General features: G+C 41.7%; 1 protein-coding gene across 1 annotated transcript in view; it reads left to right on the forward strand.

The window, feature by feature from the left end:
- The window catches only part of ADGB (androglobin), a 1363241-nt gene that overhangs the window by 557554 nt on the left and 777829 nt on the right, over positions 1–27858 (forward strand). Inside the window, exons 14-15 of the mRNA XM_086927423.1 lie at positions 3931–3980; positions 13384–13513. Of these exons, the coding sequence (XP_086783549.1) occupies positions 3931–3980; positions 13384–13513 (180 nt within the window). The remainder of the gene's footprint in view (positions 1–3930; positions 3981–13383; positions 13514–27858) is intronic.

The raw sequence follows: 27858 nt of genomic DNA on the forward strand, positions 1-27858 counted from the left end.
ACGAATGGTGGTGTGTCCCACCTCATGTAAAGCCCCTTATGTTTTCACAGCCTATAAATGCGGAAGTTTGGGCGGGAGAACGGTCACCTGGGAAGACATTGTTCCAGACAGCCTTCAATGTAGCTCCCTTAAGCAGAGTCAAGAACTCTCGAGCTCCGCCCCAGAAAACGTTGTCATCACCCACATGGGTCGAATCCAGGTCCTTATAGGAGCTACGGAAAAGGAAGCAGGAGAAAAGAACACCACAGCAGAGACGGAAGACGAACTATGGAAACAGGTTGGAAGAAAATCATCTTCAGCATTCCTGAGGAGCCGCCCGAGGAGCAGTGTCCGTGGGAAAGCCAGGAAGCCGACAAAGCAGCGAGCCTTCCCGCCTCCGTCCCGGAGGAGCATGGCTTATCAGGGATATTGACCTGTTATCCAGAGTCCTGCCCTGAACAAAGACAAACCGACCAAGAGAACGAAGTCACCTATAAATCCCGCAAGGGAAATTGAAGGACAGACAGTGCTTTAAATGGAAAAAAATAAGTGCAGGTACTCACCAAAAGGACCAGTGGGTGGGGCTAAGGGGGAACAAGGGGCGGGGTTCGCTTTTTGACCGTGCCAAGGTTGTATGCACGAAATCTGCATGCATTTTATCAACCGCCTAAGGATTACATGCTGCTTCAGCCTGCCTTAAATCGAACCGGTGGCCTACAGCCCACTGAGCCATCTGTCCAGTATTTGTCACTTTTGCCTCATGTAACTTAACGTTTGCTTTTGTAATTTGTTCACTTGTAATTTTCTCCTCATGTATCATTACTGTTCCTATTGTGAAGCGCTCTGACACTTTCGGGTAAAGTCTATATAAAACGCATAAAATAAATAAACAAGTCTCTCCTGGAACATTTGTAAACCGGAGTTAGAGCCAGAGCTGACAACGTCTGTACTGGGAAACCAGGTGCCAATCTCCACATTTTTTATTGGTCTTAAGGTCTGTCCAAGGTCGATGAAATAGGAATCAGTGAGTGTGGAAGTGGAAGTGTGCAAGAAAGCAATTCAGATGCGTGGCGATTGTAAAAGCCTTCCCTTATGTTTTTTTGTTATGTCCTGAATAGTGCCTCCCACCCCCACCCATTAGATTTTACAGCCCCCTCTTAGCGCCCACTGTGAAAGATCTTTGGATAAGCAAATGACTCAGCAGACACACCCCTGCTCTGATTTACAAAGTAGCACACGCTGGGTCCTAGTAACGAGCTCCATTGATTGATTCCTTGCAGTGCTTGAAAGGTGCTGCTGTAGTATAAGTTGAGGGATAAAGGGAGCGCTGCCTCGGTTAAAGTCAGATCCCCATGAGTACCGGTGCTCTCTTTCTTCTAGAAAAAAGTGCCTGTACTCGAGGCGAGAAAATGAAGAAGTGCTGGTACTCAGTACCGGTAAGCACCGGCCCATTTAAAGCACTGAGGACAGATAAAGATGAGAAACCAAGAATAAAGTGGCTTTGCTGTAAAAGTACGCTACTGGTCCTTTTGTATGCCTCACAGGCATGTAAAATAGTGCTGACGGCAGGCAGGTTAAGTATCCAGTGCAAGCTCCCCTGTCAGTAGATTAGCCCAAGAAGCTATGTACGTGTTTTAGGTTAGGAATATCACTTACCCACGTCTACAAAAATATGAACCCATAGAGACTCAGGTTACTTGGAAGCCTGAAAGCATTGTGGAAGGGACAGGAACTAATTACAGGTCTTTGTTAATCCTTTGGCTACCCTAGCCCCCAAAGACAGGTTGTGCTCTCCCAGTCTCACCTATTTGTCTCCTTTACTGCCCTGGCTCAAGTCTCTTATTAATCTTTTTGCACCAAACACAGAGGCCTAGCCAGGGCTTTAAGTGGGCCGGGTCTCACCTAAGTTGAGCACGGGCAGTTTTTTAAAGGGGGCCTCAAAACGGGTCTCTATTGAGCTCCGTTTTGTGCCCAGGCACAAGCAGTCTGTTTTTTTCCTGACTGCAGTGACAGCAGGCACATCGATGTGCGCTGCTCACACTGCTCACTTCTCACTAGTTACAGTATGACGTGTGCGCTGTACAGGAAGGAACATCCTTTGAAGAGAGTAATTTTCTCTCTGGATTTCCCTTCTCTTTTTGAAACTCAGGAGCAGCAAATTTGTTGTGGTGTCATCAGGGTTTTAAGTGGAAGCTTGTTCAACATTATATACAAGCCATAGATGCTGCTTATTTATTTTACAAAGCCAATTGTCCAGGCTTGTTGTAGGTATGATGTTACTTGTTGTATATATATCTGTATGCAATGACAGAAACAGCAAAATACAAGTCAGGTGTCACACCATGCTAAGCACACATTTGTAGCTTATCTGTTTTAAGCCACGCCCTTAATTACATTGGCCACTCCCCTTTGAGAGACCCCTCAGTTTGTTCATCCTGACTTAAAGCCCTGGGCCTAGCTAGACCTATGGCCTGCCCATTTACAGCCCCGTGCCTTGAGTAAGAGCGGGTGTTGAGCATTTCCTCAGCGACAGCCACAGATAAGGGGGGAAAGCCACCGCCCCCAAAAGTTGTGCCGCCCGGGCGGACTGCCCCCGCCGGTACACCATTGACTGAGCAAGTTATTTTCATGTACTGTGTAATTTATTGTTTTTGTCAGTATACCTCAGACAAATGACGATCAAAATCCAAGATTCACCCAAGCAGCTGCAGTCCTTGATTGTGAAAAAGACTCAGAGAATATTTAATAAATAGTCGCAGTGTGACTTCCCAATAATGCGACGTAATTAGAGACTCCACATAGGGGAAAAACATTTTTTACATTAGAACATTCCTAATGTATTCTTGCCACAGGTTTCTTGACACCACTGAAGGCCTCATTACTAGTGGCCCATTGAGAATACAGGTATTCTGGTTCTCATGTGGTTCTCATGTGTCAGATGTCACAATGTCACTTAATATGCCAGGGTAGTAGCAATATTGTCCTGTAAAATCCCGTTGTTGATCATCTTGACATTACATTTGTGGAGAAGTGTGGCTCAAATGGTTAGAGCGGCAGACCCTGATGCAGAGGTCTGGTCCGGGACCAGGGTTCAATACCCACCTCGGCAGGTCTGGGCTCAATTTCCTTGGACCTGATAATTCTCGCCTCTGTGCCTATTCTAATCATGGGTCCCAATCTGCAACTCTGGGCAATAGCTTGCTTAATCTCCACAATGGCCCCAACAGCGCTGAGATGCCTGGCTTCACCTTGGGGGTGCCCAGGAGTGGACATTCCACAGGGAAAAACTAGGAAGGGTTCCTAAGCGGTATACGGACAGCGCCGGGACACCTCCGTTGGAGGTAGCTGTGCGCTTTACAAATGGCATTTACATTACCAATAATTCAAGAATTCCACGTAAATTTCCCTGCTTGCCAGTGACATTGGTTTGCGAGTTAAAACTGTAGACAGCAAAATTGTGACTGACCTCATATATATTATCTCATGATCATCGCCAGGACCAAAAATGGAAACCTTTGCTTAGGTGGGTGCTTAGGTGGGTGGATGAATTTTAGTAGTTTTTTCTGTGTTTGAGTTATACCATTAAAAAGTTATTGTCCATATCCAAAGTTTCCTCGGTAAGTTTGAACCTAGGCCTAAGACCTAGAAAAGGACGGTTACTGATGTGACAACATTCTATATTAAGTTGTAAATTCCGAAAACACTGAGCTAGTTCTGGTTTCTGCAAAAAAAAAAAAAACACGGCTTGGGCTTTAGACATAACCGTAGAAAGATCAGCATGACCCTTTGCAGATTAATGTAAGTACTGGCATATGCAGACATGACCTTAACAGTAATTCTAGAGGGTTGGACAAGCTCAAATCGGATAATGGTATTTGACAGTCTACATAATGCTTTTAACTAACATTTGTGGCGACCCTTAACTTAATAGCTGCCCTTCTTTTTCCATGTTCAGGAGAAAGAAAGCCAACAACAACTTACTGCAAACACATCCTATAAAGGTAAGGCGGCATCTCTGAGTTATACTTATAGCTATTGTATTGAATTGTAATTGCATTTATATAGAGCTTACTACCCCTGATGAGGCGTCGAAGCACTTTTTCAGCGAGTAGCACACGACTCCTGAACCCATGTAAAGAAGTGTTAAAATGATCAGCGACTTGCTGTTATGTTAAATTGTCCCGATTAATATATAGGGCAAAGGTGCCCTAGTCTAGTAGTTCGTGATGAACCGTTCCAATGAGGAACAGGGACAATACAGATTTGCATAAGGTAGGTCTTGGTCTAGAGTGGCACAGTGAGTAACACATGATGGATTGGAATGCTGTCCCAAGCAATTGCAAGTGGCTAGGCTTTGCAAGCATTCATCCCATGACCTTTTGTGTTTATAATATATAGAGCGACATCGGCCTATTTCACATTTTTTTTGTTTACAGTCATTGATGGTTTATGGGATTCTACAGTTTATATGTCTATGTAGTTACGGCCCTTCAAATTAAAAGTCTTTTATTTCTATTTTTAAAATCTGTGCTATACACAGTGTATGTAATGATTAAGTTTTATTTGTCCCTATAATTGTTGTCATCAATAACTGCCACATGTAAGAACCTTACTCTTCCTTTACTAGCCATGTTGGTATCCTTATTTTTAAATGCATTTCTATTTTTATAACCATTCCTGATATGTTGCTGTCTTGTCTATACTTTAAATAATTCATGTACTGTGTAATAAATTGTTTTTGTCAGGATACCTGTATATCCATCAAGTGTTCCTTTTATACAGGGTAGCATACGTGCAAGAGGTAAGTGTGCCGTCCATAGTAAGATCTAAAGGAGGCCATCTTGACATGTTGCCTCTTCAATATCTAACTAAGGAGTCATTGGCTGAGACACAGGTCAACATTTAAATGCCTTCACAGTTTACTCGGAGACCAGTCAAATTTATTATCACGATTTAATGTATAAAATGGAATCATGATCACCATATTTTATTTCAGACGCCAAATTAAGTGTGAGACAAAGGATAACTTTAGGAAAGTGCATCTTAATTGTTTGGGTTCCACTTTTGTTGTCCGAATTTTACCTGCATATATCACTCTGGGGACTGAGAGACTATCAATCTAATTGCACATTCTCTAACCCCTAACCATGGTGACTAATCTTCTAATATCATTTGGCATTCGGTAAGTGACATTGGCATTCGTATTGGTCTTAGGTGAGGCAGCAGTAATTTGGTGCAGAAATGTAATCAGTGGCCTAAATGTTAGGTATTATGCCTGGTTTTAATTGTGTAGCAAAATCACCCATACAGGTGCTTTTAAAACATGTCTTCAAGGGTTCCCTTTGAGTCCTCAATTGCTGCATGCAAAGCACCACTCAGTACATGTCAATATAGACCATTTTGACGTGCTGAAAATAATACTTTTTACATTAGCCTTGTCATGTAGTGCATTAGTACCCACAATGCCTGGGTGTCTAGTATGTAAAAGTGAGGAATGCCAAATATGGATTTTGCATGTAATGACAGTGACAAGACTCAAAGTTCTATTTCACTAGACAAACTTCAAGGGTATTTTGCCATTTGAAAGGCCTTTTTAAGAATAAAAGTCATAGCCGCAGTAGAAGGCTAAAGAAAATATGTTCACACCACTGTCATCTTTATCACAAACTTAATACACTGGTGAACATGGTTTTTTGGTGAATACGTTCCAAAGATGATTTGTAAAAGGTTGTACATACCTGCTTGAAGCCTGGGCAAGCACATATTGATTCCACTGTACTTCCTCCTACTCGCTAACAGTAATCAGATTTCACAAGCAGAATATAGGTTTTGAGTGACTCCCACCAGCAAACCAAGGAACTCTGTGAAGAGTCGGTCTCTTATCAGATCTCTGGCAAGAAAGCAGAAGCAAGTTAATTATTAGACTTCACCACTTGTTACCTTGGAACATGACAGCAGGGATCTGAAAATATACACCTAGGGGGCACTTCAAAAGTCTGTCTAGAAGTCTCAGAATAGTATGCTTCTGGTAACCAGGGCTTTGTGGCTTCTACATCCATGGGATATGGCATGGGCTCAGAGCCATGATGTGATGGTTTTCTAGTGGTTCCAAGGATATATTCCACATTATAATAATACAGCATTTGACTGGTGTAAGAAATTGGATTATTATTTGGGGTGGGTCACTATCTACCTCAATGAATATCCACAACCCTTGTCAGAGCACAACCCTTGTCAGAGTGAATCTTTGAAGTCACTAAGCTAACCTGTGCTCAACCTTCTGGTAGCTGTGACACAGAGCAGAGAGGCTTAACATAGGGCACATTGTAAAGTTTGTACACAATACCAAAACAGTAATAAAGTAAAATTGCAAAATGATGAAAATCCCAAACTGAACTAGTAAAATATTGCGAAGTTTAATAAACAAAATGACACCAAAATGAAAAAGAATCAAATAAGGGGAATCAGAGAGACAACTTTTTAAATGTTTTAGGTAGGAACAGCGAGAGCAAGCACAGAAAGCCAATGATATTCAGTGCTCACAGTATACTTTACTTTGTCCTTTAATCCCAATCCATCAACGGAGTACACTTGTAAAGCCTCATCACCTTATAGGAGGCACTTGGAGACTCACAGGGTGTCAGACAAAAGTCAACAGCAGCATTCAGCCCAGGTCCAGTTGCTACTGGTCAGCTGGACAGTTGCAGGAAAGCCTGTGTTTGCTTGTTTAGCTTAAACAGACCTCGGAGTCCACATCTTTGTCCTGGGTACAAGAGGGATCAGGTCTAGTCCTCCAGGACTTCTCTCAGGTCACAGACAGCATATCCAATCCTTTTGAGTTCTTCCTCAGGACCAGCAGTGTTCTGACGTGGGTACCTGGAGATGCTACATTAATGCTGAGCACAAGCTAGTGAGTGGGGTGACTCTTGGGCATGCCCTAACCAATGAGGTAAATGTTCTCAGGACCAGCCCTACCCACTTTAGGCATTTTTAAGATAGCAAACATCTACAGCCACACCAACTTTGGGCTCTAAAGGCTGAGTGTGTGTGTTGGGAGTTTTCAGTGGTAATCCTACTGTCCTCCTACATCCAAACCTAAAAGCAGCCACTGTACCCCAAATATACCTAGAGACAGAAGCCTGATAGGACTTCAAAGCAGGGGGTCCAGAAAACAGACATTAAATACACAAGAATTGTCTGGTCATCCTGTTTTTCACCTTTCAAGTGTGCCCCCAGGTTTGTATGTAAAACTCAGAGACAGACATCTGTTACGATAAATGTAGGGGTTAGCAGCAACCTGACAGTGGATACACAAGAATTTTCTTGGTGTTTTTTTCCTTCCTTACAAGTGTGCTTCAAACTGTTATACGTCAACCCAGCAGACATGCCAACTAACACTTTGATTCTCAAGTAGGATTTGAAACTGTAATGTCAAAAAATGATACGCTGTGAAAAGTTAGAGAACAAATTCAAATTAACTTCCGGGAGCTTAAGGCAGTGAAAAGGTAACTTTCTTAAAGTTACTTTTACTTAATATTTGTTAAAAATCTGACATCACCATTAGATTGAGTTGTAATAGGTATTACAAATAGTTGTTTGTTAATTTGTGTAGCTAGTCCCATTCCTGAGATACAGTATTAGAATGTGAATCTATTTCTACATATGTCAGCTAGGCCTCCTACAGTGAAAAATGGTTTTTGGGTGCTACTCACTGTGAGAACATGTTAACAATAACTTTCTGCATGTCCTACTTTTAAATACCATGCACTCTGCCTTGTGGCCTGCAAGGTCTATAGGGATGAAAATATGTAAGTGGGAGGCTAAGTTGCCCTTTTGACCCTACTACAGTCAGGCTATAAGGGTAGGCCTGAAGCTGTTTGAACTGCCACTGTAGAGGATGGCACAATAGGCACTGCGGTCCACTAGTGGCCTCTAACTTGTAGACCCTGGTGCACTTTGTACTACATACTGGAGACTTACAGGCAAGTTAAATATGCCACTTAGGAATACGCCAATTCAACCATATTGAAAGAAGTAGCACAGAAATGTTACTACTAGCAGCAGGAGTAAAGGGCACTGAGTCCTAAAACCAGCAGAAATATAGGGTCCATCAAGAGGCTAAAACCCTCGGTGACCATGCAGAAAGGGCATATTTACTACAATAGGGAGAATAGAGTTTAATGCTGGGACAGTTTGTGCATTTTATTTTGAAGACCGTTGAAAAGTATAATCTGGAATACTATTCCTCAAGTTAGGAGTTTTGCAAAAGCGTGTTAGGATCTAGTGTAAAAACTGAACGTATGAGAGATCAGAAGAACAACAGCTGTCTGTTTCTACCTGGCCTCTGCCTGACTGAGGTCTCACCTGCTTTCCTCTGTAATCAAGAACTGAAGTGATTCTCAATAGTCACACTTCAGTTGGCCTTCTGTGCTACAAGATCCATCAAGGACCAGAAGAGAAGATTAGACATTTGACCAATAAATTGGACTCTGGTTGAAAAACGTGGCTGCTGTATGTGCCTGGTGACCTGAAGATATCCTTCCAATTTTGGAGATATAGGAACTGCTAGGAGAAACAACGTCATCACCCTTAGAAAGTGGGACTACTGGAGGATTGGGTAAAGGTGCCAAAGTTACCAAATAAACTTTCAATCTAGACGGACATTATTTCTTAGTTTGTTCCATTTGATCTTTTAGTGGTAAGTTAGGTGTGAGGCTTTTGCAGAACTGCTCAATCCAGGTATCTATTGTGATCTCACTGGAGGACTCTGAAATCCAAAACCCTGAAAGTCCAACTGTAGAAAAAGTTAGAATAGAGGAAGGCAGTAAATGACTGGAACAATAGAACATTAGCAGCTATGAATTCTGGCTCACCATACATGGAACTGTAAACTATAGAAAGACCTCACGAGTATTCCTCTTCCACATATCTGTCCTCTTGGAGTCCTATCTTTCCCCTTGTGTATGATATGCTTTTGAAAAGGGATATGTATAGGCAAGTGTAGTCGGCAGGAAAAGGTGGAAATGTGATCCCAGTGTCGAAGCAGCTTCGACTACAGCCTCCATCTGTCTCCAGTATGAGCATTTGGAGCCAACATTTACGTCTTTAGCAGACCCTGAGCTTCATTATATCCTCAGAGGTCACAATTTCCTACCTTGCCCAATTTAGGATTTTTGTTTTAAGTTTTTGCAAATATGCAAGAAGGTGCCTTTGTTGGCTGGCGGGAACTGCTAGATTACTTTGTGGCCAGCCTGAAATGTTAGTATACCCACACCCTGACATTGATGCTTTGATGTTTCTTGGGTCTTTTTAGATTGAAAATTCACATCTCGTAATCCACATTACCAGGTTTACCTCTCTCAGTATTATTTTGCCGATTAAATGTGTCCAATTTTATTGAATTGGTTTGTACCGTGTTTAGGTTCCTCACTATAATGTTATTTCGGTGCAGCTCAAATACTTTACATGCTGTCTCAGAGGGAGGCCAAATGCTTGACCCAGACTCTACCATTGGTGAGCCCAACGTTCCTAATGGAAGCCCTTGTACCTAACAAAATAATGGAATATTCATTTTGTAGGATTCCCATCCCCAAATTTATAATCCAGTCTCTTACAAACACCCGTTCTAATTTTACAGTCCTAAAATCCCCAGCCTAATTCCGTGATCAACCCACATTAAACCTTGTGCAGCTTTACTAGTTTTAAAGCTAAATAGGACTATTTCTGAGGCTAGATTGTGTTGTTATTCACCGCTTGGCTGGTATCATTAGAACTACTGCACAAAATTCCACCATGATCATAGAATGAGCTGTTGAGTTTTATGGGGTCCCCCTTACATGTAAATTATAACTTAATTAAGCTGAACTGCCTCCTTTATTACAATGAGGTGACAGAAAAAAAGTCTTTGTCTTAAAAAACAGAGAAATTCTTTGATTAATTTTCAAGATGTTCTATTTTGTTTTGTCATGTGTCTCCTTCCCGTACATGAGGAAACCCACGCTGGCATAATTCTAACACCTAAGTAGAAGGAAGAAGCTTGGAATTGTGACAGTCCCAACTTCCAAGGAGTATTCATGTAAACATGCATATTTTTGAAAATGTAGGGGCATATTACCAAGCAATAGTGATACTTATCGCTATTGCTTGGTTAGAGACAAAAATTTACCGCTGAGCTGCGCCGATTTTTATCGCAGATAAACCTTGGTATTACCAAGGTTTATCGCAAATGCGATAAAAATCGGCCGCAATGTATGAATATCGCTGAAAAGTCAGCGATATTCATGCATTACCGAGCTAATGCTCTTAGCCATGTTATCCACCTCCCATTGGATAACATGGCTAAGAACTGCTCAGGGCAGGTGTTAGCTTTTGGAGATATTCACGCTTAGCACGAATATCTCCAAAAGTTGGTAATAGGAGATAGCGATGTTAGCGACTGTTTCCAGTTACTAACATTTTGGCACGCCCACTTTGCATGTCATTAGTGATAAATTTCTCTGACATGCAAAGTGGGGCCCAAGATGGTCGCTATCTCCTACTAGCTGTCGCTAACTGGTGTTAGCGACAGCTAGGTAATAGGGAGATAATTTTATCTCCGCTTTCTTTGCTTTTAAAGTAAAAAAAGCGGAGATAAACCCCCTTGATAATATGCCCCGTAATTCTTACTGAATATGTAAATGCACATCCGAGCATTTGCAAGCCTTAACTTTTGTTGATTCTCTCTGCTAGGCACACGTTTTTAACTCTAAAGAAACCCACCCCTCTCCATCCCAGACTAGGTGTGCTCTCCCCCTTTGTCCACTCTGAAAACGAAATAACTTGTTTTTTTACGGGATTCGAGATGTTCTTCTCATTTCCCCCCGACCTAAAATGGCCACAAGGAGTACTGGTTAAATGTATTTACACTTACAATTAAACCATACTGAATGAACTACACAGATTCAGGTTTTATGAATAATAAACTTGAATTTACTTTCATTAATGTTGCCAAGGCGTAGAAAGATGAACTTTCAGAGGTGTCCCATATCAGCACTGTTGTTTGCATTCTGTCTTGAAACCTTAACCACATGCACGTGGTGAAAGAGTCAAATTCTAGTATGCTTTGATTCAGAAGCAGAAACAGCATAATGTCTATGCAAATGTCACTGTTTTTCCCAAAGGTGTGAATGCATATAATATTCAACCTCAAAATTACAGAATCTGAAAAGGATAGTAAGGAAATATCATGTGAGGCATCTTTATGACTTATGCTGTTTCCATTACTAGTTGTGAAATAAAGTGAAAGTTGGCCATAAGGATACTAGAACCGTGTCCCTGAAAATGACTTGGATATATATTAAATGATATATTAGTCTTACAAAATGTCTTTGCTCTGGGACAGCGGTGGTGTGGACTGTCTCTTAAAGTAGCGGAATATATCAATCTGAAAAAGATATGCTTCTTGTGTAAAATATATTTCTTTACTGATACTAATTTTGTATTTGTACTGATGCTTTTCTTTTAGGGCACAGAAATAAAAACAAGCATTTGCAATGCAATCGGTCTTGCCTTTGGGACCTTATATGTATTTAGCTATGCAGCACATTAGCCTGGGTGCTGGAACATCTACTGTTCTTTAACATGCAGGGAAAGTAAGCACCAAACTGAGTGATGCACCAGGTATGGGAACACATGGAGAGAAATATTACCTTTCAGCGGGCAATGGTATAGTCCAAAGCTCTGTTTTTAAAATAAAATCAGGGCCTTCGGTGGTCATGTTACTGAAAATACAAGACTTGAGAAAAATATTATTGTCTACGTGTGCTCATGAAAGACAATTTCGATGGACTGAAATCTAGAGAATGCTAAAGTGATTCTGGTATTTGATTGACCTCTGCTGGTCGTTTTCTATCCAGAAAGTTAAATAGAGGCAGTTGCCAAAAAAATTAAAAAAAGAAAGTCCCTCAGCAGAAAGCAATTCCGGTATTTTACTATCCTCTACTGGTCGTTTTCTTTCAAGACAGTTGAATAGAGGCAGTTGAACTGAAAAAAAGTCCCCAAGCCAAAGCAGACAAGTCCTAGGGCTGAACTCCAGAGCCCACAAAGTACATACACATACAAGTAAATACAAGAGGTCCCAAATGCTTGAACTAATAAGGCCTAGGAAATTATCTAGGTTTTTTGAAAAGGGAACTTTGCCATTACCATTTTTTTTTTACACAACAGTCAGTTTCCAGTGGACACGAAGATTACTCGGTCCTCCTCAAATGACGAATAATCATTTTATAATTGTTAATTTAATTATTGATCTATATTTAGAACTATGGCAAAATACCAAATGTATTCTGAACCAGTCTCTTTCAGAGATGTTGAGGTGGGGTTGAAGAAATAAGATGCTTACATTAAATTCCACAGCCATGGTCTGGTGTCATCCTCGGAATAATAACAGGGATTGTATTGGAGTAGTTAGATTTATGAAGCTAGTCATTCGGAAAGAACCCACTGGGTAACTGTAACAGTGATTGGCGGTGTTTTTTATCTAGGGCACACTCATAGCTTCATGAAATCTTGAGTGAAGACTTGCAATGGCATTTTATACAATATGTGTTAGCTTTACTTTTATCTTTATTGCATTGTTTATTTAAAATATTCTGTTAATTCTGATTCATAATAGTATTTGAACAAGATTGCAATAAAGTTTTATTATCATTATTATTCTCAGAAATCATGTCAACTTACTGACATCTCACCACCTCTTGCACAACTGACAGTCTCAAAACTCCATTTCAGTTTTAATATTCAAATCGACATTATATTTTGTGCTAATATATTGTGAAAACAGTGGCATGAAATTCTATTTTCTTCTGTGAGTATTCTGGAGAAGACCTCAACCACTTGGCAGTTGAAATCTGTATCTGCTGGCGTTTGCAGCAGGATGCGGTAGAGTTTCATCGCACTAGTATGTATATTCTGTAGTCATATAGAAGGAATTTTACTCTTCCTTGTTAGTGAAGGTGTTTTCATTCATTGTTTCAGCTTCATGTCTGTGTTCCAATTTTTTCTTAGAAAACCACGTGTTAGTTGTAATAGATGTGAATGAACAGAGAGTTGTCACCGATTAATGCCTGGATTACGTTTCTCCACTGGCTCTTTTTAACTGCTTCCATAGTAGGGCACACAAACTGGAGATGCAAAGGTGCTTATTGCCAGGTATATTTCAGTAAATAATCAGTCACAGCACCTGCAGTTTCCTGAAGTATTAAAGATATTTTACAATCCGTTTGTGTGGGATCTGTCTTTTTATTGTAGAGTTGTGGTCAGTTTTTGTGTAGTCTGCATTGCGAGGCTGTTAGCAAAGAACTCCGCCGGGACCAGCTATACATCGTTTCACATGACAAATGTATACTTTCTGTCCCACCTGCTCAGATAATGGCATTGAAAGCACAGTTCCTAGTGCTGATTCTCAGGAGAAAGCTGAACAGCCGGACTCCACTGCGCCTGAACCTAAACAAACGAACGCCTGGGTTGACTATGACATTTTCTGCAAGTGCTTTCAGTAAGTAATCAATCATACTTTCTTTCTTTTAATCTAACCAGAAATATATCATATGACCACGTTGTGGTTTTGTATCTCAAATATTCTCATAGCCTAAAATCTGCCTCCTTGGGTCAACCAACGCTCATGACAATTCTCTGACCTTTCAGAGGCATGACACAAAATACCACACTCTGTGAACCAAAGCAGAGGAGAGATGTGATTGGAATATTCACTCCGAAGAGCCTAAATTATCCCAAAGGCTCCAACTGTTGCCTCGACCTGACTGTAGATAAGCTCCTGTGGCCACCTCCTGTTGTGCACAGCCAGAGGCTGTTCGCAACAGGGCACGACTGCCTGTGAAGGGTGGAGTGCAGGATCTGGCTCATGCAAAGACTGTGGCCTTTTAGTCCCTCATAGCTTGCCAGCTAGATTCCCTGAAATGACTGTTCCATTTCACAGTGCGGGAGAAGAAAACGTGTTGTAGATAGCCCACATAATAGAAATTTGCCTAGCCTACGAGAAGGTAAGTTTCAATTCTATTAAGGACGCGCTGCTGTGAAAACTTTGTTTATAAAGGCGAAGAAAGAATGAGCATAATCCTCGCCTCCGGTCCTGACATAGAATTATTCTGTCCACGAAACATTAGTACAGACATCAGAGCACTCATGTTTACATTGATTCAAACAGCTTAATAAGAACCGCTCTATTTGTTCCTTTAGGTGCCCAGACTCATACCCCGCTGCTGTACGGGAAGGGGCTTCATACACTTTTAGTCATAGACATTTTCTGGGTAATATATCTGTAATAGCAGTTCAATGTGAACACATAGAATTCATGTTTATCACTTTTAAAGGCTTTGCTTGACCAGGAGTCATTTTGTTACCTATGGATAGAAGCAATGCATCCTGCTCTACTTTACAGAAGCTGCTGTTCGTGCAATGGATGTTTTATCCTTCTCCATATAGAGGTGTCTACTTGCATCATTCTTATCATGCCATGCTCGGCATTTGGAAAAACTTGGCTTCGTCGCATTATGGGGAAGTTCAAGATTTGGTTAACCCCAGACTAGAATATCATTATTGGCAAAGGGTTCTACTACAAAAGTGCTTCAGGGCATTTTACCCCATGTCTGCAATGATCCTATATACTGGCATTCAAACATTTCTTTATAACAAAGACTTACAAAGGCATATTTGATATAGTATCAAACCACCTCAACATACAAGTGACACTACTACTTTAAATGTAATAACCAAGGACAGATCAACTTAAAATCCACTGTTTTCTTAAGCCTGTGTTGAAACTAAAGTCATTTTGACAGTTGTGGACAGGCTTTGCTTCCCTGCCTATATGCAGTTCTAAAGAGCTGTCTCTGTTTTTGCCTTAGTGAGCTTGTCAATCTTAGAAACACTCTCTTGATCAATGTTTCTGAGACATGATGATGCTGGGTGGTGTTGGGTAACGATGTACCATTCTTAAGTGCCTATTTCCCGCTCTCTCCCCTGGATATGTAGTGATTGACGGTGGCGACACTTTGCTTGTATATGTAAACCAAAATGTGTAATGTTCCTGAAGAATTGTAGAAGACACTACAAAGGATCAATGTTTAAGAAGATCACTATATAGAATCAACATAATTAGATTCATGTAGATTGCTGTCACTTGAAATTCCTATTTAGAAAGGACGTGAAATCAACTCCCAACGAGGTGGCATGTTTTATACTTCACTGGAGATACTGGATTGACTATTACCTGCTGCTGAAAGTCTTTTCCGGCACTGTGTTTATATTCAGTGCTACTAGACAAGGTGTCTCCAAACAGTGGATTGCGAGCTACCAGTAGCTTGCAGACACCTTCATAGTGGCTTACAGCCTTTAGTTAATTTCTAAATAAGCACAGGATCACATTTCCCTTTTAAAGTTTAGGGAAGGTTGTGTTTTTATTTACATTATCATCAGCCTGCAGAATGGAGGACCTGATTATGAGTAGTGCTCAGTCAGATTTATGATCCAGGCTGGGGCCATAAAGTGAAGAACTGAAGCTTTGTGGTATTTAACTCTGAAATAAAAGTTATTTTCAACTAAATATTGGACATAAAAAACAAATTATGTTTCTGAATGTTGCTTTAAAGATTGAGTTAATTCTCTTTTTAATGTTCTCCCATTTAAAGGGGTGCATTCACAAAAAGCAGCTATCTTGCTCCTAGTGCGCAGTAGACACTGTGCCATATTTATAAATGAAAAATTCATTTTTTTAAATGGGAGAAATTTAAAGTGAAGAAAAATATTTTTATGAAACAATAAGTCTAAATATTTTTCTCCACTTTCAATTAAGCCAATTACTCTAAATGTTTTATGAAGCATGTTTCTTCATTTAAACAAATGGCTGTATTTTTCTGTTATGAATATAGCACCATGTCTATGTCTACAGGCCAATGGGAGCAAGATGCCTGCTGTTTCTAAAAACAACACTTACAAATACGAGAAAAGTTAAATGATGAGTTTTTGGGAATCCTTATAAACATAAAGTTCACACTTCAGTTTAGTTTTCTCCCAAGTGTCTTCTTCACACATTTCAGGCATCTAGCTCCCTGTGGGTGGTAGCACAGTACCATGGTTATAATTGAAAAACGCAGCCGTTATTTTAAGTGGGAGAACTTTAAAGTGCAGAAAAGTTTTCCATGCTATGAACATTTTTTGTATAACATTTTTCTGCAAGATACAATGCGTATGTTTTTGAGACCAAGACAACATTTTTGTTTTTAGCCAATGTTTTTGCTTGGATTGATAAGGTCCTGGTAGCTTTCTGAAACATAAAGGTTTTCAAAAATCATGGCAAGACAAAACAAGAATTGCCAAAAGGCTAGAAGCCAACGCCGGACCTACTGGCTTTGCCAGTGCTTGTTCTGGCTTTGACTTTGGCTTCCTTCTAATGGGAGCTTGTAGTCACAGTCTCATTTGTAGTGGCTACACCAGCTGTGCATTTGTTGATGCATGATGTCCTCACTGAACTTACATCAATCCATGCAAAAGGCTATTCAGAAGGTTTTGTAGGTCACTGGTGACAGAAGACTTGCAGGATCCCATTCTTAGTACTCTGTAAATGTAAATGTATAGGCATTTATATAGCGCACTACTTACCCGTAGGGTCCCAAGGCGCTTCGACCGCTGCGAAACCCTTCCTGGCTTCCCTGAGAGATGGTCCCTTAATGGGTATCTCCAGGGGGAGACCAGGCATCCCCGGCGGTCTGGTGGGGCCGTTAGTGAAGATGAGGCAAGCTAATGCCCAGAGTTGCCGAGTGTGATCGCTGATCAGAGTGGGCACCAAGGCGAGAGAATTATCGAGTCCGCTGACCCTGGTCCAGAAACCTGCCGCGCCGGGAATCGAACCCTGGTCCCGGGCCGTCCTCTGCTCGGTGAGCCACACTACTACTCTCTCAAACGTTTTTGAGCATCCATAGCAAATGATACATTTGAATAAATATTGAAGTGTCAGTAGTCAAAAGTTGAGAGGATTTAAGGAAACCTTTACAAAGAAGTTGGAGTATTCTTTGGGTTCTTTTGGAAGCATCAATGACAAATGAAGCTGTTTAATCTGTGTGAGAAATTAATGATTATCAAAATAAAATATGTTTTTATAATTCAGGTGAGGCAGGTTCCCCTTGTAAGTTTTGGAGAAAACTTGTGAAAGTTGCATTTTAATGCATTCTGGATCAGTAATATTGCTTAAAATACAATCAGATGTCAAGGGAATTTTGCATGAGACTTGTAGTTTCTGTCTAATAATTATTTAAAGAAAAGGCATGGTTTATTTAACGCGCTTGTTGCATTGGCAGTGACTGCCACATTGGTAGGGTATGAGGAAAAGGCACAGAAGCGAATGATTTTAAAATAACGAAATCAAGCTGTTGGAAATCACATAGAAATAGGGTGATTTCTAAAAGCTTGGTATCAGTGGAAGTGGGTATAAGATTAGACTGATTCAGCCACTTGCTGGGAGACATTATAATTTAAGTATTCCTTGACATGCGATTGACTCTGACCCATCCGTATCAGTTTTTCAGTGACACCTCTTGTAATAAATCTTTACTGTTAATAATCAGTTAGTTGTTTAGCATTTCTGTATTGTTTGTGGCATCAATACACTTTCTATGTAGCCTACTAGCAGGAGCCAATCCTACAGAGAGTGGGTGAGCTTTGGTTGAGGTGTTATCTCGTGCTTCCGATTTTTCACAGCAGCATATAAACATGAAATGTAAGGCAATATTCAAAAGTCAGTGTGAGTGTCATTCAATGACAATTGACTCGGTTTTAGGAGAGCTCAAGTCTTTGTTTGTGACCTGCTTACCACTGGCTTTGATATTCATTATCCTTATTAAGGCAAGATCCATTATTTCCATGGCAACACAAAAATGGTGGCCCCTGAAGGGGAAATGGGCGGAGTTTGTCCTGGAACAAAATTAGCCCATGACCAGGGTAAGATAATTATTTCATATTTTAGTGAAATCCAGCTTCGTGGTGTGCAATCCACATTGCGTCCAGACAGTACCGAAAACGGAAAGACTTACTCCAGAATTCCATTAATTGTGGGTCAAGTTGTGGCAGCAGAAAGGGGGTGGACTTGTGTATAGGGTAATCATGTCAATAAGGACAAATGTGACAGTAAATCAGTTCTAGCTTACCCAATTGATCATAAACAGATTTCATAATAAAACATTTTATGGGTTAAGGCAATTTTTCCAGAGATCTTTGTGTTGCCAGCTAATTTGAAGGGATAAAAATGATAAGATAACCCTGGTGATTAATACACTTGCATGAGATATTTGTGTTCTGTCTAGTCACAGATCACACATTTGTATTTTACATAGGTTGCTCATTAGGTTACTGCATAACAGATCATTTTGTTACTCTCAGTTTATAAGTCACAATCCGTCTAATCTTTCGAAATTATAAAGTTTCTAAAAAGAGTTTCTTTGGGTAGTAATAAAGTCTTATTAGTTTAGACAACCCCAGCCACTGAATTACATTTTAAATCCTTATTTTGTGTTTTTCCACATCAAGCTCTCTTACACTTTTAATGTCTATCAGTATGAAAATGTGACTTGTACACCTTGTGACTCTCATTGTCTTATGTATCATTTCATGTGTATCAAACTACATTCTTGTATGATTCATTGTCTCCATATATTTGTGATGCAAATTGTCCTGATACCCTAAATTGGGATGAGTGGAGCTACAAAAGAATTTAAAGATACAAATTAAATTAATGAGTGCTATTTAAATCTTTGTTAGTGATCTTGCCTGTGCAGGTACATCTGACATTCTTAGAGTGCATACATATTTTACATGCAGGAGCTGAACAAAGTCAAAAACCTCTCTCCAACCCATTGTCTCTTAAGCATGTGTGAAGTCATAACAAGTTAAGAGCTTTTGTTTCACTTCATTGTATTGACTTCTTGTTGCTGGATAGCTCCTAGCTAGGATTATACTCCAATAAAAGTAAGGCTAATGGCCTTTAAAGTTAGACCTTTGTATTGGGACCAGCTTGAAGTGAAAATAACAATTCCTCCTCATCCCTTGGCATTTGCTGGTCCAAACAGAAAGCAGACAATGTACAGGAGCTGCTAAATGTTTCTTGGTGTTGTCAAATTACTGCTGGACAAATTCACACTATTTTACTGGGACCGGACCAAATATAGCTGAATAATAGATACCGGATAAGGGATCCTGTTGTATCCCCCTTATTTTCAACCTCGCAACAAGCTATATCACACAACGCCGAACAAATGAATAAAATGATTAACCTATTGGCTTTACTATTAGCAGTTCCAAATAAATGTGTAACAACAATGCTTATTTTGTGAATAATTAGACTTGAAAATGTATCAGTTAAAAAAAGAAGACACTGTGAATTAAACATTACTAAGTTCTGTGGTTGAGCTAGTGATCTTAGAAGTGTCTCAGTCACTCTTCTTGTCCCCTTAGTACCAATTTCCTCTGCAATTGCTTGTTCTTGTAAAGAGTAACGCAATTTACTTCCCCACATCTTTCTGAAATCCTCTGTCTGCCTATCTTGTACACCTCCTTCTTCTTCATCTCTGCCTTTTCTACTCTGTCCTTCATGGAATTTCCTGTCTCACATTTCATTCATGAGGCCCTCTCTCTCCTACTTCTTATCTGTAAAAACAGCATTTTACTTTCTGTTAGTGCTATCAATATCTCACAGCTCTATATACCTGCTTTACACACTTGCACATAAAATTGTAATTACAATTGCCACATATGTGCCCATCTGTCTATGCACTCTGCAGACACACCAAGGATTGCATGTAAATGACATCTGAACACATTTATGATCCTGTAACAGGCACGGTGAGAAACTTGCACACCCTTCTGACTCAACTCCAAGACTCTCAATCATGCCCAGTCATGAATAGCACATACTTGCATTTAAATCACTAAGGGCCATGTGTATCAAACGATTTTTGATTCGCAAACGCTGCGAATCGAAAAAAAGCAGCGTTTGCGACTCCAAATTCGGAAAACGGTATGTATGAGGATAATCGCAACGCAAATGTAAGGAATCGCAAAATGTGGGATTCCTTAACTTTGCGTAAGCATTTAAGGAATCACAAATTGCGATTCCCTAAATGCTATGCAGCAACCACTGAAGTTTTGCGATTTCAAGTTCAAGTTGGTGGTAATTTGCGATTTCTTTCACAAATGCACTTTTTGCCATTTGTGAAGGTGTCATGTGGCTCAGGGGTGCATCAGGGTGTCCTTATGACACCCTTGCACCTTTGAAATTATTCTCAATTTGCGATTCTGAAATTACAAATCGCAAATTGAGAATAACTTCCCATTAATTCCTATGGACCTCCTGGCCCATAGAAATGAATGGGAAAGTATTCCTTAATTCCGATTTTGCAATTTTCTAATCGCAATTAAGGAAAGTTAAGAAATCGCAAAACAATTGCGATTTTTTTACGTACATCCCTTTTTGCAATTCTCAAATCGAGATTTCTAAAAAATCGCTATTTGAGAATCGCAAATAAGGATGTTGATACATATGGCCCTAAATCACCTTGAGGGGACTCCGTTCACAGTATGTAATTCATAAGCCTTACTTTGCATTAAAAAAAAAAAAAATCTGGAAAAGACAAATATGCTGGAGCAAGCAAAGATTAGATTGAAATGTGAAATGTGAACAGGGACTGCATCACTTGGAATAATGCTTTTACAGTCATCATTGAGAAATCAATCATTGTTTTTGCTATTAATGTTACGGACCCATTGATAAGTATGTTTTTTATTAATTCTTGGTTTGAGCTCTAGTAGATCTCACTAAAGGTCTTATCACAGTTATAAATCTGGCTGTAGCCTAAGGGACTACAGCCCCTTCGGCTTGTTTTTATTCTTTAGAATGAAACCCCTTGTTGGAAGAGGATCTCAAAGGCAATCGCCTTGTAATAATAGACCCAGCTGCACACCCTCTGTGACTGCCCTCTCACATGGACACGAATATCACAGATTCATTGCTCATTAGCCTGCAAGTGCGTGGCACGGGCAGAAACCACAGGTCGGTGGCACATGTGAAAGTTCAAAAATAACATAAATGGACATCCTTGTTGGTGTTGACATTCGGTGGGCCTGAGAATTCCTTTGGGTGGGCCTGGCCTGAAGCTGTGGAACTCCCTTCCTGTTCAGACCCGTCGCTTGGATGGCCTGCTTCCTTTCCGCAAGGCCATCAAAACTGCTCGGTTTCCGACGGGCTAGTCCTGCTGCCTTTCTGACACCGCTTCCAGTGCCGGGATGCTCCTTTGCTGGGGCAGCTGCGCGCTTTATAAGCTCACCTAACATTAACATTAACCCTCCTGGCCCTCGCTAGAACCGGACCTAATGTGCATGGGTATATGAATCCTTTTGTTACACGGTTCCTACATATTTAGTAGGACTGTGTTTCTGGACAACATAGACTTCAAAAGATGGGAACTCACTTCACCCGTATTTATCCCATAATGTTGGCCTGGTTCCTAGCTAGCTCACAGCGCCCCTATAGGACCTCTAACGTTTCCAGAGTGACAGATGGCATCAGCACCCTGGAATATGACCCCTCTATTATTCCCCAAGGAATTATGGAAACAAATCTACCCTTTTGTTGGTTTTATTTTTGCATGCCCAATGTAACACAAAAAAGATACCAATTAGGTTTTAAATATTTGTTAAAACAATCGCATTCTTGCATTCAAAGTGTGCTGCAATTATCAGACAGAAGAAAGTGAGCTTTGAAACCAGCATTACAAGAATGGTGAAAAAGGTAAACAATTTATCCATTATGACGTTACTATGATTATTCTTCTACCTAACACTACCTATACTATAGAGAGCATTGTGGGAGTACTACCTGCCAGATCCCCTGGGATAGGATCTGAGTGTGATGTATCTGGTAGTCGGCCTGTGCAGAAAATGCTATCATCTGTAGCACAATAGGGGTCAGAGTCAACAGGACTGCATCTCAGTCACAACGAGTTCCATCCAGGACAACCCCTGCCGAAGAGCTGCTCTGCCCAATGTGGCGCAGATCCCAATTATATAATAAAAGCACTGTTCCAGTCACACTGTGTCAAAGGTGCAGTGCTGATGCTATAGTTATTCTGGAACTGAAGAGCTGTCTCCAGACGAATTAGGGTATTGTGATCCACGTACTCTAGCCTTGGACAGAATGAACGAATAAGACTGCTTCCATTGTCGCTCTTCTTCAGCCGAAGTGCCCGACTGTGAAAGCATGAGTTTTGCACTTGAATTCTCACCCACAATTACTTTCTCTGGTCTGCTACTTTATCGGCCTCCTGGACAGATGGGCCAGTTTCTTGACTCCCTCCCTGCCCATGTTGCAGAGTTAGCTCTACCCCTGGCAAATTTCACATTTCTGGGAGATCTAAACATTCACCTAGACGACCCTGCCGATCACCAAGCTAAGTCTCTTCTGTCCAACTTAGCAGCTCTTCAAATCATACAGAAGGGCTTTGCACCCACACATATCAAGGGCCATCTGTTAGACGCTGTGCTCAGTAACAATCAAAAACTTCACGTGGGCCTCCCAATTCCCCTCCCTTGGACCGATCACCTGCTTGTGCCACTAGACTGGGAAAATCTGACTCCTCCCCCAGTTCAGACCCCAGCCCGCTGATGCGGAGGAACTGGTTGAGTCTCTCCGCTAGCCAGTGGGCCCGCTCACTGACCGCCACTCCCCCATGGCCGGGCGAAGACCCGGATACGTCTAATAGGAGCTTCAACGCCTGGATACAGAACTCGCTTGACTTCGTAGCCCCCCTGAAAAGCCTACACAAAAAAACTAAGTCTAAAGAAGCACCATGGTTCACTTCTAAACTGAGAGAGCTGAAACAAAAGTGTAGGAAGCTAGAGAGGGATTGGAGACAGGCATCAGGGGTGGAAAGTAGAATCAATTATAGAGAAGCGATCCGGAAGTATAAGGCGGAAATAAAAATGACGCAATCCGCATATTACGAGCAAAAGATAAGGACAGCAGCCAATTCCCGAGGGAAATTTTCCAGATCGCTAAAACACTCATTAATAGCCCTAAAAATCCCCCTGACCACAAGATGCCCAAAACTGATGCGACAAGCAGGCAGAATACTTTCACCCAAAAATTCAGCTCATCTCCCTCTCTTTTACCTTAGCAAGGAGCGAATCCACTTCCCCTGGGATGGAATACATCCCCTCAACCTCACAATGCCTGTCGATGGTATTCCTCCTGCTTAACGAGGATTCTTTGAACACTCTGATGTTAAAAGTATCATCTGGTTCTCCTACTGACCCAGCCCCTCCACGCCATCTGTTGCTAGTCGCTGATATAATCAGACCAGTAATCATGAACATTCTAAATGCCTCCATCACCGCAGGAACGGTGCTGCTGGAATGGAAATGTGTCCAAGTCAGAGCACTATTGAAAAAGCCCAACCTCGATCCTGCAATCATGGCTAATTACCATCTGATCTCCCTCTTGCCATGGTTGGGCAAGCTGCTAGAGAAGCACTCTGGTCAACCATCTGGAGTCTAACAACCTACTCCATGACTCTCAAGCAGGCTGCCAGCCGAAGCTCGGGACGGAAGTTGCCCTTTTGGCATTGACAGAATCAGCTCGGAGGTACCTGGACCAAGGCGGCACTACAGCAATTGTTTTGCTGGATCTTAGTGCCGCCTTTGACACAGTGGATCATAACATCCTGCTCTCGCGCATAAGACACCTTGGAGTGACAGGGCTAGCTCTCACCTGGCTGCAATCCTTCTTGGAAGATCGGGTCTTCCAGGTATCGGAGGTTGCCGCTCAATCTAAACCATGGCTCCTCAACTGCGGGGTCCCTCAGGGTTCTTCCCCGAGTCCCACCCTTTTCTATATTTATATGGAGCCCTTAGCGGAGATAGTGGGCCCCTTCGGCACTGAAATTGTCACCTACGCAGACGACACCCAACTGGTGGTTGGTTTCAACCATCCCGAGGGCTCGTCTAGCACCCTGGGTTCCTGCCAGGAAGCAGTAGCCAATTGGATGGCACTCTCCCATCTAAAATTAAATGGGGACAAGACGGAACTGATGTTCCTGGGTAAGACTCCATCACCCAGAGTAGCCATTGACTGGCCTACCTGTATGGGCACTCTACCAGAACCCAAAGACCAGATCAAAAGTCTTGAAGTATGGCTAGACAGCTCCTTAGGCTTCAACCACCAAGCAACCAAGCTCTCTGCTACTTGCTTCGGCCTGATGAGGATGCTGAGGAAAATTCGGCCTCTCCTTCCCTTTCAGGCCCGTAGGATCATGGTGCAAGCTATTATCTTGTCCCGCCTTGACTACGGAAACACCCTGTACTTAGGCGCTCTGGTGAGCTCCATCAAAAAACTTCAGGTCACCCAGAACTCTGCAGCACGCCTAATGTTGGGACTGCCTCGGAGGCACTCAGGGTCAGCCGCTTTGAAAAAACTTCATTGGCTGCCTATACAGGCCAGGATCCAATTCAAGGCGAAGTGCGTAGCCTTAAAGCTATGTGGCACACAGGCCCTGCATTGACCCACTCGCTAGTCACCCCCTACCAACCCCCAAGAAACCTACGCTCCAGTACTACCTTCCTGGCAGCAACTAGGAAAATTAAACAAGCTAGATGGGGGGGCCGTTCGTTCTCATGGAACGTTGCCTCCTGTTGAAACTCTATACCCCTTATCCTAAGCAGCGAACCAGACCTACTCAAGTTTCGCAAACTTTTGAAAACCTTCCTCTTCCACTAACTGCACAGTCTAATGGCTGCCTTCAGTCACCCATCCTAAGCGCTACGAGGCTTCAGGGCAGAAGTGCACTCTATAAAACCCCATTTCATTTAATTTCATTTCAGATGATAATGCTTAGTATGAAATAAACATCGTATATAATAATTCCTCAGTGCATTATCGTGTAAGCGCAAAGCATGTGAAAAGCCACAAGAAGAAAAGCGATGTCAAACGTGGAACAAAAATGGAGACTGAGCACAGGCCCTGTCATGCCTCAATACACTTTCATGCCAAACAACTGATAATGAATTGAGTGGTGGCTGCCCCTCCAACTTCAGACCAGTGTCTCTTTTGCCTCTATCATCCACTTCTACTTTTACCATAGCACCCCCTCAGCCAACTCCACGCATCATTGGACTGTGGTGCAATCATCAGGATGAGGTCTAACACTGTTGCTAGGCTGGACAGAGGTTCATGTCTGATAATACCAACCTTGTGGATAGTGCCAGGGGAATAGGGAATCTGTCTGTTTTCCAGCTCCATTGTGTGAATCCCTTTCTGTCAGCTAAAGGAGGTTGTCGTGGATGTGAAATGAGCCATTATTCTAGTTATAATAGCTTCTGAGATATCATTGATTAAAACTGCAGTCACCACTGGCACCTCTAGCCCTGAAGGGAAATCAGATGGTAGGTACTACTGGTGTTCTCAGTGGCTGCTATGGGAGTTGTCTCACGAGTTGGGTGCCTATACCTCTTTAAAATCTTGACACCGGGCACAGTGGTTACTGCGATAGATGCACCTACTCCTACAGGCATCCTCAGGATAGTCCATTAATCTGCCACTGTCCCCTACTAAAGAGAAAGTGCAGTGTGCGCCTTGGCTATAATGTGCTTGCTAATATGCGTTATAGAATTCCAATAGAAGCCCAGGTAGATGTGCAGGATATCTAACACGTGCTTCTGTTGGAATTCTATAATGCATATTAGCAAGCCCCTTATCGCCGTTTTAGCGCCAGTTTCCTGCCGCTAAAACTGCGATATTTTTAACGAGGTTCTTGCTAATATGCCCCAAGGTTCCTCTCAGAAACAAAAAATAGTAGATGCTCCCGGTGGTATCTTCAGTGAACCAGTGTCTGGTTGCTGGAGCCCAGCAGGGGTCACATTCTATTTTAGTGAAGTATAAAGACTAGTCAAGGCGCACACTGCACATAATTTTAACGAGGTTCTTGCTAATATGCCCCCTTGTTTTTTGGGTGATGGGGTTTAAAGATAGGTATTTGAAATTTTAAGTGTCACTCCTTTTATTTCAGGTATTTGGATTAATATTCGGGGAGATACGCTCTATTTATAGAGCATCCAAAAGTACAAATGGCAGCTACTTAAAAGCAGAATCTAAGGAGCCAGTACTCCTCCCTGTACCACGTAAAAAAGGCTCTCATATTTTCTTGAGGTATTCAAAACCTTCTGACAAAATCCAAGCTGACCGGGAGACTAATTAAAGGACAACAAGCGTTACGAGAGTCAAAGTTAATCAAAAAGCTAACTTAGCATAAGGGAGCTGTAAATGAAGTTTGATGTTGTAACTAAGGCTCAGAGGTTGCTTGTAATTTGTGCTTAGAGGTTGCTTGGATATTCTGGTTTTCGTTTTATATTCTGTTTTCAAGTGTGCAATCATACTTACTAGACATTAACATACTTTTTATGAAGTAAAACAATATCTATTTATTGTGACCTTCATCCAGGGACATCAGAGTGCTATAAAATGAGACCATATGCAAAAAAAGCCCCTGTTGCACGTTACACATCATGTTGGAATTTGTAGGGGTACCCCACTTCTTCTGCTTTGGTGAAATGTATTTATGTGAAAAGAAACGCAGGTTCTCAGCGTAAAATTGATTCTCACAAGTGTTAAGGCAAGTAAAAAAATGTGTGTTTAGGAAGTGCCTCACATAAGCAACCACCGCGGAGCGATTGGCAGGTTCTTGCCAAATTGCTCACTCTCTCATCATTGGCACTTTCCTAAAAAGGAACAAAATCGAATGCCCAAAACATTGTGAGAATAGAATATATGTGTGTGTGACCTAAAAACTACTAACTGTATACAGTACACATCTAAACATATATGTTCCTATAGATCCCCGTTTAGAGAGGAGAGCCTTCTTCCTCACAAGTACTACAAAACTTTAAAAAATGAGTAACGGAAGAGCACACTGTACTTATCTTTAATTTGCAGTGCCGGACTCATAGTAAAAATATACCCCTTTTGGACCATTTTAAGCTGAACGGCTGACAAATTTCACTTTGTGACAAATGTATTAGGGCGCAGGGGCCCCATTCCACCTTTAAGATGCACTAGACCATGTGGTTACCAGGTGCACGCCACCAGCAGGCCATATGCAGAAGCATAGAGAGAGGTTTCCACTCAATCGCCACAGGCTCAGCATCTTCCACGTCGGAATTAGCCCCTACTTTAGATGAGAACCATGTGTTACAGTTTTCTTCTTTTCTTTAGGCTCTGGGGAGGATTAACCGATATGCCCAGAACCACAGGATGGTGAGCCGAGGCCAGTATTCAAACCTGGCTTCCCTGTTCCAAAATCAGCAGCTCTAGCCATTAGTCTGCATCTTTTCCCTAGATAGTGAAACTGTTGTTCTCCAATGTATTCTGAGCTTCTGACTCCTACACATCATGAAGTAAACCTTGAGTGATCCCCCTTGCTACTACTGAGAGAGAGTACCGTGCCGTACCGGGTCTTTAAGGAAGATTCTTGGCTATGCATTTCTCAGTACAACAGTATTGTGACCTCTGAGACTAGTAGTACCTGGTCATTAGCCACACAGAGAAACCTGAGAATGCTGAAGGACTGCAAGAAAATACTCCTCAAGCTCCCTGTGTTACAGTGACCATTACTTTGGCTTTCATTAACCCCTTAAGTGCTGCCTCGGTGCATAGGCCGACGGCAGCACTACCTCCCCAGTGCTGCGCACGAGCATTGTACGTCCATTCAGCACTAGTTCCAATGGACAGCGCAGCACTGGGGAGGAATGTTTAATAGCATCTATGAGGTTAAGGAGCGAATACAAGCA

Source organism: Lissotriton vulgaris, chromosome 6 (assembly GCF_964263255.1).
Source record: "Lissotriton vulgaris chromosome 6, aLisVul1.2, whole genome shotgun sequence".
Classification (NCBI taxonomy): domain Eukaryota; kingdom Metazoa; phylum Chordata; class Amphibia; order Caudata; family Salamandridae; genus Lissotriton; species Lissotriton vulgaris.